This window comes from Lynx canadensis, chromosome C2, assembly GCF_007474595.2.
Source record: "Lynx canadensis isolate LIC74 chromosome C2, mLynCan4.pri.v2, whole genome shotgun sequence".
Classification (NCBI taxonomy): domain Eukaryota; kingdom Metazoa; phylum Chordata; class Mammalia; order Carnivora; family Felidae; genus Lynx; species Lynx canadensis.
The window spans coordinates 97,117,011-97,128,469 of record NC_044311.2 but is presented as its reverse complement, the minus strand read 5'-3'; the positions used below and the strand labels follow the sequence as shown (position 1 = coordinate 97,128,469).

The 11,459-nt window shown below is 41.3% G+C and overlaps 1 protein-coding gene across 1 annotated transcript in view; it reads left to right on the top strand.

Annotated features, from left to right (window-relative positions):
• The first annotated feature begins 2,532 nt into the window (after nt 1–2,532).
• Nucleotides 2,533–11,459, top strand: part of GAP43 (growth associated protein 43) — a 102,140-nt gene continuing 93,213 nt past the window's right edge. The window contains exon 1 of the mRNA XM_030330546.1: nt 2,533–2,648. Within this exon, the coding sequence (XP_030186406.1) occupies nt 2,619–2,648 (30 nt within the window). The 5' untranslated portion in view covers nt 2,533–2,618. The remainder of the gene's footprint in view (nt 2,649–11,459) is intronic.

Genomic DNA, 11,459 nt, shown 5'->3' with positions numbered 1-11,459 from the left:
GATAGGAGTTAGCCCCATTCTATGGCCAACTAGGTTGCCATAGTTGACAAAATGATCTTAATCAGTGAAGTCATGTGTCTATTTAAACACCAAAAGAAGCAATTTCTTCTCCTTTGCCCCCAGTCTTCACCTCCTCTGCTTCCTTTCATCTCTAATCTCTAGTCCCCAGCAGGCAGGTAGGGTGGTCCTCACGCACAACTGGAATATCTCTGATGGAGTCATTTCTTACCCATTCTTTGCCCTCTTTGCCAGTTACATCCATTGTTTTTGAAAGCTGACTCTGACTAGACTCATTATTACATTAAAAAATATTAAATTCAGGGGTGCCTGGGTGGCTTAGTTGGTCAAGCACCCGACTCTTGATTTTGGCTCATGAAATCATCTCACGGTTTGTGAGATAATGGCCTCATGTTGGGCTCTGTGCTGACAATGCAGAGCCTGCTTGGGATTCTCTCTCTCCCTCTCTGCCCCTTCCACACTCAAGCTCTCCCTCTCTCAAAATAAATAAATAAACTTGAAAAAAATATTAAACGCAGGGTTTAATTCTGTTTCATATCGTAAAATATGAAAATTAAGAAGCAAATACGAGTAAAAGAACAAGTAAGGCTGGATTTGAAGTAGATCATTCTCAGAAAGACCTCTGGGGATACTTTATAGCCATCACCCCTTAAATATCTCTTGATGATAGTCCATTCTGAGATGGATGTATCTTGAATTTTGTAAAAATGTATTAAGCACCTATTAAGCTCAGTAATCCCAATAATATGTATGATAATAAGCTGTCTGGTTGAAATCTACTAAGTAAAGTTGTGTCTAGGAGAGACTGGAAAGAATATGAGGTGTTTTATTGGGGATCTTTGTCATCACTAATGAACAACAAGGAATAGTTTGAAAAGTTCCTTGAGATATTCACTTAAAAATGCCACCAAAACTTCAGAAAAGTACAGTCTCTAAGGTAAAGTTACTATGTATTAAGAATGGCTCCATTCCAATGTATGCTTTATGTACATTATATTATTTGGTCCTCACAACTTGTTGGCATTATAATTCCTGTTTTACAGATTAGAAAATTAGGTACAGAGAGGCTTAGTAACATTCTCAAGATCACACAGTACCATATATCTAAAAATTTGTATATACTTTTTCTTAAAGTCATATTTTCCTCTACCAAATTATGAAAGGCCATAGAAGGAATTGAAGACATAGACATCACAATATAGGTGTTTTTTTTTTTTTCTCATAACAATTAAGTTTACTTTTATTCTTCTTGCCCAAACTGTAAACTATCATTTTGGGTACCATTAATATTACACAGACTTATTTTTCAAATGTGTTCTACTTCTTTAGTAAAATTAGAAGAAACCCCAATTTTCTTTAAAAATTTTTTTTTTTTAACATTTATTTATTTTTGAGAGACAGACAGAGCACAAGCAGGGGAGGGGCAGAGAGAGAGGGAGACACAGAATCCAAAGCAGGCTCCAGGCTCTGAGCTGTCAGCACAGAGCCTGATGCAGGGCTTGAACTCACAAACCGTGAGATCATGACCTGAGTCAAAGTTGGATGCTTAACCAACTGAGCCACCCACGTGCCCCCCCCTTTTTTACAATATTTTTGAAACTCCAATTTTCAAACAGGTGTGAGTGCATTCAGAAAAGAACCACCATGTGATTTTAGATACGGATGCTAATTCCTAAACATTGGTTATCATTTCTTAACTCAAGTGCTTAGAATGTTTAAAATGCTACATATTCATGTGGATTTCTCAAGGATATTGTAAGATATGTTTTTTTGTGCATACTTAAGCTTATATATGTATTTTGGATTATATGAATACTGAGAAGCATACACATACAGTATGATATTTACATATTGTTTCATTTTTTTTTTTGAGAGAACTTCACCCTCACAATTATTAAATGTACATAAAATCTAAATAGCAAATATAACTTATATTGGAACAGGTCTGACTACTCATTGGGAATAGCTGTTCTTTGCTTTTATGATATCGGAAAAGAGAAGAGTTAGTAAAGAAATACAAGCATTTCTCAAGCCCCTCTTCCCTAAAACACATTCCATCCAATCTCCAGAACAGTCTGGAATATCCGTCTCTACCCCCACCCCACCATCCTCTCAATGCAGTGGGAAAGTCGGTGGGTAATTGGGTCCAGATTGGAGATGTTTAAATATTCATGAGGCTGGCAGGGGACTGGGAGGGGGGTGCCTGTCTAGAAGGGGGGTGGGGGCTGGGGAAGTGATTAGTCATTGAAAGCTAGTGAACAATTCTCAGAAAGAGAAAGGGAAGAAAAAGACAGATAGACGGGGGAAAGGGGAGAAAAGAGGGGAAGAGAGAGCAGAGGAGAGAGCCGGCGAGGGAGAGGGAGAGAGAGCGAGCGAGCCTGTGCGTTGAGCAGTAGCTGTGGACCTTACAGTTGCTGCTAACTGCCCTGGTGTGTGTGAGGGAGAGAGAGAGAGGGAGGGAGGGAGGGAGGGAGAGGGAGAGCGCGCTAGCGCGAGAGAGCGAGTGAGCAAGCGAGCAGAAAAGAGGTGGAGAGGGGGGGAATAAGAAAGAGAGAGGAGGAAGGAGAGAAGGCAGGAAGAAGGCAAGGGACGATACAACCATGCTGTGCTGTATGAGAAGAACCAAACAGGTAGAGCTAAAGATTTTTACTTCTTGCTGTTGTGAAATTACCAGACTGCAATATTTCCCTGTAAAAGCAGGGGGAAAAAATATTTTAACTGCTTGTGCTCTGGCCATGGTGCCCGCGTTTCCTTAGCATATGGTAACTGATGGTTGCATCCCAGCTTTTATTCCAGTCTGTCTTTCATGCTCTGGTCTGGGAACGCTGCTACTAATTAGGATGAGGTTAGGAAAAAAGATGCCTGTTTGGCTAGAAATAAGATTTTGGGGGCTGTTAGTGAATGTTCAGCGTTTTAGGTCTCTGGTTTTGCGGGTGTGGATATAGAGAGGGGTGTGGGGAGAAGATGTGGACTCTACCTACAAGATGGGGAGGCAGTCCTTTAAATTATTTGCAAAAAAAGCGGGGTGAAGGAATAATATTCAGTAATAAGTGTTGCTTGTTCTGTCGTACAATTTTCTCACATGTGCTGCGGAAGAAGCCTTATTTCGTCCATGCAGGAGCTTCAAATGGGCGCAGGTATTAATGGAAAAACATGGGAAGGATTTATTTATTTATTTTTCAATGAATGAATGAAACTGTGGTTTGAGATTTTTTTTTTTTTTTTTTTTTTTTTTTTTTTTTTGAGAGAAGCTAAAGACGACTGGGGCTGTGAGGGAAATTGGCCGTGTGGAAGGGGAAAATCCCCTCCCCAAGATCGGTAGCCGATTGTGCACCAGCTGGTCGGAGGAGAGGGTGGACCACGCCCCTAGGAGCTTTGGGCTGCGGTGGGATGGGAAAGACGAGCCGAGTATTACCTGTTGGAAATCAGGTCTTTTCCCTTCTCCCTTCCCTTGCATCTTTCCTGGGGTTGTCAGTGACCGGAGACGGGCTCACATTTTGGATAATAAGCATGGTGACTCATTTTCATCAGGAAGAGGGACACAGACGGGATTAGCAAGAATCCGAGTCCCCTCGTTCCCTCCCCCACTACCCAGGTTTCTCTTCTATGGCAAATTGCTCACTTATTTCTTGAAAGACATTTTAGAAACTTGATTGGGCTGAAGGTGGGGAGGAATGACGAGTTCAGTATTCTGCAGCAACCGGCAGTGCCCTGGCATTCTTCAAATGAAGCTTTCAAACATTTATTGGAATGTGTTTGAGTGATTTTGGCGAAGGTGAAAGAGAAAAAAAAAAATGGGTGTGAGGTGTGGGGAAGTGTGTGTGCGCGCGTGTGTGTGCATACTCGTGGGAAGGGAGGCCGTCTGGGTCAAAAAAGCCCTTTGCAGGTTGATTGCCTTAGGGGTGGGGTGCAAGAGATAGGATTTGGGCATTATTCCTGTACAGGTATTGGGTATTGGGCAATTTGTAATACACTCGCTGAATCCGAAGGGGGTGGAGGGGAGTGGAGACGAAACAGCCTGCCAGCTTTGCACATTTAGCCATCGCCCTGGAAGGAGGGGTGGGGGGTGATAAGGATGGAGAAGGAAGAGGGAGGGGAAGGGAAACAGAAGCAGAAGAGCAGATCAGTGGGTGCAGAGGGTGGAGAGGCATGGGGAAAATAAGTTAAATAAATAAATAAATAAATAAATAAATAAATAAATAAAGCAGGTACCCCGGGGGTTTTGTGTGTGGATCCTATAGGAGTGTTTGAAGAAGAGCATGAGAGTCTTACATGCACCACTTTCCTAAAATGTTCTGTGGTTCCAGAGATTGATGCCTCCATTGGCTCATTTTTCAAACCAGGACATTTCCTTTCCTTGTCTTCCTTCATTCTAATACATAAATGCAATAGATACAGGTGGCTGGGTTAAGCACACTGTCAAGGAAAGGTTCTGAGGTTACCCCACTGGTGAGCTGAGGAAATAAAATTTAGGAAGGCGGAGCCCTAAGGAAGCCAATGCTATTCATTAGAAAAGCTTTAATTTCAGATAGAAAAATGTACCGGTTTATAACTTTTTGCCACCGTATGTATACACATACAAGTATACACACACCCCCTTCAACAAAGGAAACCAAGTATAATTTTAGAAAGGGAATTGAAGCTAAAAGACTTCCCTTCCCAAAAAGGGGACAGCTGCCTTTACTTGGGTTCTATCTCACTAACAGCCCCAAGCATTCACTGGGATGTGCAGAGTGATAAAGCTGAAATTGTGTGTTTAGGGAGTTGTAGAAATTCGCATGTAAATGCGTGTAGCATCCGCATACTCCATGTACAACAGTCATGCATGTACTCTGTATCGATTCCACATGCCCGCATGTGTCTTAGCATAATTCATATTCGAGAGAGAAAATGAAAGGTATAGATATTGTATTTACCCATGCATTTCATACATGTGTACTTCTGTGTGAAATGGTCATGTGCCCTCTTGAGTACTGTTGTGTATCATTCACGTAAGTCAGTATTTAGGGTACCATTAAATCAGACAGAAGGAAATGGTGTATTCAGGGCGTGGGCTCCATACTACACTGACTGGCATTTATATAGCGTGAGTACTTAAGTCTCACACAGGTTTCCTGCTTGTGCGTGAAATGATCCTATATCATTCAAGGCAGAACCCGATTGTGTTTATCCTTCTGCCATCTATTCATCATCCTCGTTCTTAACAGGGAATAAAACAAGGGCAAAAACCTGCAAAGGTCTAAACTCTGCCACACCCATGAAATCCAGCAGAAACGTGGGAGGGGGTGGAGGGATTGCACTTCCTTCCTCTTCCACTTGAGCCGCATAAAGAAGCAATCTTGGATTTCTGAGTTGTAATACATGGCCAGTGGGTGAGAGGAAAGCGTAAATGATCTTTATTAGCCATTAATTACCACTCTGGAATATTAGAGCAGGAAGAGAATGGGAATGGGGCGACAATGAGAGGATGGTAAAGGAGTGGACAGAGGAGGAATAAAATAAAAGAATCCCGGAGATTGTATTGGTTTGTGATTTTCAAATATCTTGGGGCTAACTTTAAATAGCTGAATTACCACGCATGTTGCAGATGATGAAAAACTTGCAAGACGGGATCTGAGTCCACAAAGCCAGAGAACTGAGGTGTTTCCTTTGTTTAAAAATAAGGATTTTAAATTGCAATCTAAGTGTAAAGAATACCGGGGCAAGCAAGTAGCCCCACCCCCGGCCCCCACCTCTCAACCCCACCAACATCTGCTTTTTTCCTCGTAAAACAAATAAATCTTATCTGAGAGAGTGTGAGCTGTGGTTTGGAATTCCAGCCTCACTGCGCCTTTCCCTTGCAGTGCTGGAAAGGTGTGGAAGGATGCCGCCTTGCCGCTTGGTGCAGACGCTTCCTCCTAGTGATAAATTGGATTCCTCCTAAATCTCACTGAGCCACACCCAGTGTCACCCAGGGACTAAGTGAATTAATTAAATGGAGGCATTCTACTTAATATAATTGAAACTGGTTTTTTTTTTTTAATGGTGATTTCTATCACACATATCCAAATTTAAACAGAAGAAGCAATCATTTAAGGACATTTTTTTTTTCCTGCCAAATTATCTGGACTTGCAGGGAACCTTAGAAAATTCATGGTAAATCTAGAAATGAGTTCATATCTGGTGACTCTAATTCCTTCTAGCCCATGCCAGGGTGCATTCACAATGAGCCCTGTGCCCTTAGGCTGTAAGCCTGCAACTCAGGTCCCCCCTCCACACCCATGCGGAGGCAATTGGGATAAGAAAATGTAGGGTTAATTTTCTCTCTTGCTGAGTTGGCAAAACTACAGAAACCTCCTTTCATGTTTTATTCGAAAAGGCAGAGCTCCTGTTCAGAGAGGGAGAGTGGCTTAGGGTCTCCCTTTGCCTCCGTCATGGTGAAATTGTCAGTGTTGTGCCTGGGGCTGATTAATCCACAGACTTCAGTTTTACCTGGTTTCATAAAGAAGGGGGGGGGTGTTCTATCAGTCAACAGTAGAGCATATATATATATTAACCAAATGTTCCCTTGTTCTCATTGACAGAGTAAGATAAGTCTAAAATCTTCCTCTAATATTAAAGGAACATTTCAAATGATGCACGTAGCAGGTCATCTCAAGAGAAGATACAGCATTTAATTATTCACTTCCTTATTAGCTACCATAGAAGCATTCAGGCAGCCAAACGTGTCTGTTGTCCAGCAAAAAAAGTGATTATGGGCAGCTCTCCCTTTTGAAGTGTGGTCAGGTTGCCTCCGCAAAATTGTATTGAAGTCTGCTTAACATTCTCTGAGGTGTTGGGAAGAGCACTGTGCTGAGAGTCCTCAGTGTATGCCAATTAATGATTCTGTGATCTTGAATGAATCACATAATCTTGAGCTTCAGTTTCTTCCTATGAGATGGAGTCTAAAAAATAAAAAATAAAACCAAACTAACAAAAACCCGACTTCCTGACCCTAAAGAGTATCTGTAGGGATTAAACCAAACTCACGTGAAGACAAAATCAATACAAAAGTGAGAAAATTTTCTCTCCAAGTTTTGTGATGTTGACTCTTGGCTTGGAATTGCCAGTTTGTCAGGATTGTTGTGTGCCTATTGTTAGCGAACAGTTCCTTCTGGTCATGGGTGATTCCTCTTCTTCATCACCCCTCATTTCTTATTCCATTTACTTTAATATAGCTTCTGTTTTCATATTCTGAAAAAGACACCACAAAAAGTGACTCTTCAGTTTCCATCTTACTTGATATCTCTTTGGTATTTTGTATTGTGGTCCCTTCCTCTTCCTGAAATTCCTCACTTGTCTCCCCTGGCAGCTACCCTGGCTCTCCTCCCTCTCAGATAAGCTTTTCTCAGTCTTCTTGCTGGCTTTTTCACTCTCTTCCCCCCAAATATCAATTATCTTCTGGTTAATGATCTTGATCCAGTAGATGGCATCCACCGACACACTAATTGACACATCCATTGACACATTAGGTGATGTCATCCATGTTGGGAGTTTTAACCACTGGGTGATTTCCAAATCTGTAGACTATAGATATCTTTCCTCAGCACCTAATCCATGGATATCACTAGGTCTAGGTATTTCCAGACACCCGCAATAATGTACAGAACCAGTCTCAGTATCTTCTATGTTGTACCACTTAGTCTTCCTGTAGATTCCTACTTTTATGCTATAATACCTTCTATTCAGCTTCTGAGTTCTAGGAACCTGGGAGAAATCTTGGAGGCAGTCCATTCAATCAATCCTCACATCCAGATAATAAATTTTTTGATTCTAGGTAAAAAGCTTCTGAATCCATCCTCTGCTTTTCAACTCCACCACAAATAACCTGGTTCTGACTTTCATTACCTCTCATCTGGACCAAGGCAATAGCTTCTTGCATAGACTTCCTATCTCCCTCTTGGTCTCCTCCAATTCTTCTTGCATAGAACACCACACTTAATCTTTAATGCAAATCTGGTCATTTTATTTTCCTTGTTGAAATACACCAGTAGTCCCTTGTTAACTGTAAACTAAAATATAAAGTCCTCAACATGGATGACATGATCTAGTCTTGCCTACCTTTCTTTTTTTTTTTATTTAAAAAAATTTTTTTTAATGTTTATTTATTTTTGACAGAGAGAGAGACAGAGCATGAGCGGGGGAGGGGCAGAGAAAGAGGGAGACACAGAATCTGAAGCAGGCTCCAGGCTCTGAGCTGTCAGCACAGAGCCCAACGCGAGGCTCGAACTCACAGACCGTGAGATCATGACCTGAGCCAAAGTCGGACGTTCAACCGACTGAGCCACCCAGGCGCCCCCATCTTGCCTACCTTTCCAATGACATCCTCAAATACCTGCTCACACCTTATGACACCACGTCAGCATTTCAGGCCTTGGTGCCTTTGCACATACTGACATGACACTTTCTCCCTGCCTGGAAAATTCACATTTCCTCTGTCAGAGTTAGCTCTTTGAAGCCATTCTTGACCTTCCTAAGTTCCACTTTATTTGTGACTATGCTATATTTTATAACATCACAATCATATCACCTGTTTTACTACATAGCATTTGTTTGTTTTTTTTTTTTTCCCAAACTGTCATCTCTACTGTGAGCTGCTTGGGTGGAGTCTTAATTCTTTCTCTACTTCCAGGCCTATCACAATGTTTGACACATACAGTAACTGGTTTTATCAGTGCATTGTATGTTTCCTAAATTAATACAAAACCAGGCTTACAAACTTTCCATAAATTGTGGCATATCTAAATGGATGGAACCACTAGTAGATTTTTGTTTAATCTATTGGCATCCAATTTTAAGGTGAAGCTAATCATCACTGATTCTTAGTATTAACCTATACGTAGCACAACCATCAGTTTTTAATGAAAGCAGGCACAAAATGAGCCCATTTATATTGCAATTCTCCAAACTACTATAACTGTTACTATTTGAAAACTTCCCTTCGGTCTCCTTTTCCACCACCAGCCCAGCAAACTAGTCCACCCTCTGAGGTTAGCATAGTGCCAGGTTAGACATATGGTTACCAATCTTGGATCTTCAAGTATCCTTCCTTTAGGACCCCACAGTGCTTACTTACACATGTTGACTCAATCTCTTGATTACTTAGTTGATTTATTTCATTGATACACAAACTTCCAAAAGTACATGTAGTGTTGGCCTGTGCTCAGGGGGGGGCCTGTGTTCAAGAATCAATTTTGTCTTCTTTTGGGTTTCTTTCCTTCCCACTGAAGTATCCACAGAATACTGTTCCACAAAGGGAAATCTTTCATGGAGGTAAAGGGGGGTTAAATGGTAAGTAGCTCCTCAAATGTCTGTTACGTGAATGAGAATCAGATCAACTTTGTCTTACATTTGAATAGACTGAAGGGATTTGGATTCTGAAGTCGGCCTATTGTGGCTCCCATAGGGCAAACTGCAACCACAGCTTTCTATGAACATGATCTTGGCCAGACTCTATGTAGTGTATTTTCTCTGACTGAATTGGCATGGCCTTCAGAAGAGCAATAAGATAAAATGATTTATAGGTGATGTGGGTCTTCAGCTCCTAAAGCTAGGTAATATTTTCTAATCTCCACACCTTTATTCCATATCTTGCTCATTGCTTGCAATCTCTTTCAATCTCTTTCTTTGAGTTTTTCTTTTGTTCTTCCTCTTCAGGTCCGGGTGGAGTTTTCTGATTAAGCGACATTGGCCCAGGCTAGTGTTTGATGTGTGAAGCTATGAAAAGAGAACTTCAAGAAAAAGTGTTCTTTCCAGCTTTCCAAATAGGTGTTTTAGACAAAACAGATATTTTAAGCTTTGTCTAGCACATAGTAGCTTCTCAATAAATAATATTCATTGATAAAAGTAGGAAGGGAGAGATACCATAATGGGTCATTAGGGGAGATGTTTTGGAACAGAAGACCATTCTGTGGACTTCTTCAGAGCTGGCTTTGTGTAAATGCACACTCAATTCTATTGGTCCTCCTTACAAGGTGGTTGTGGTCAAAGTTACAATTCCCTTTCCTGTCTGCTTAGATCAGAGTGGCTCACTTGCAGTGAACTCAGGTTATAGTATGGGAGTGTGACCCTCCAGATTTCCTGTCCTTAATTATTTACAGATCTTATTCTCTTAGATGTTCTTTGTTTAATGTCCTGTTTCATGTCTTTGTAGTGAAATAAACCCTTCCCCTGGGTTCTAGACCTGGCTCTGCCAATTGCTTGTCGTGTGACCTTGGGTAAGTAACTTAATATTTCTGAGCCTCAGTTTATCCATCTATGTAGTGGGCACATAAAAAGAACACTCCCAAATCCTGCCTTGCGTTTTTTACTAGGTTGGTGTGAGGCTCAAAATAAAGTGATAAAAATAAAAGTGTTTTGCGAACAATGTGTTTGTCAAGTGGAAGGCATTATCAATTGAGGAATTCCACATACTGAAACCCACAGTATTCATGGTTCTCTGCAAAGAGGTACCCTTGCTCTCTGTACGGAATGTGTCTATATATTTATCTGCCATTCCCACCCCTCCTCTCTTATTCTCCAGAGTAAATATTAACCATGCTAATGGATGGAAGCATAGTATATCGTTATCATTTCCTTCAACAACTTCAGTGACAGAATTTAAATAAGCCAATGTTCAAATTGTCATGAAACCCGAAGGATCAGTTCAAATGCATTTAGAAATATCCACTATTTTTCTTTTTATTTTTTCCTGTTTTAGTCTTTCCTTCACATTTGGGTTTCTTCTCTTCTCCATTTGCTAAGCTGGCTCCTTCTCCCTCATCCCCAACCCCACCCCCACCTCACTTCTAAACTGGGTTCTCAGCACTAAGATAAGGCATGCTGTGCTCACATCCATCACATGAGGGCCCAGTCAGACAGAAGAATAGGCATATGAGGTTGGTTGGGAGACTGAAAATGGGGATGAAGCCTGACTTGGGGAAGCACGGTTCAAAGATTATCCCCTGAGCACCATTTTCATACAGCTTCAAGATTCCTCATTGCATCAGTTATTAACTGTGATCAGAAGAAGTGATATGCCATCCTGAACCTTTTCCAACCCAACTCTAATGCCATGTATTATCTTTTAAACTCTCAGGATCTCTACAAAGGACATTTCTGTTTTCCTGTGTCCCTGATTGACTGATATAAGTTACCAACTTAATAAAATAAATTTATCAATTCTCATATAAGCAATTGAACTTTATAACCCAAAGAATTTGATTTCTTTTTTTTTTTTTTTAATTTTTTTTTTCAACGTTTATTTATTTTTGGGACAGAGAGAGACAGAGCATGAACGGGGGAGGGGCAGAGAGAGAGGGAGACACAGAATCGGAAACAGGCTCCAGGCTCTGAGCCATCAGCCCAGAGCCCGACGCTGGGCTCGAACTCACGGACCGCGAGATCGTGACCTGGCTGAAGTCGGACGCTTAACCGACTGCGCC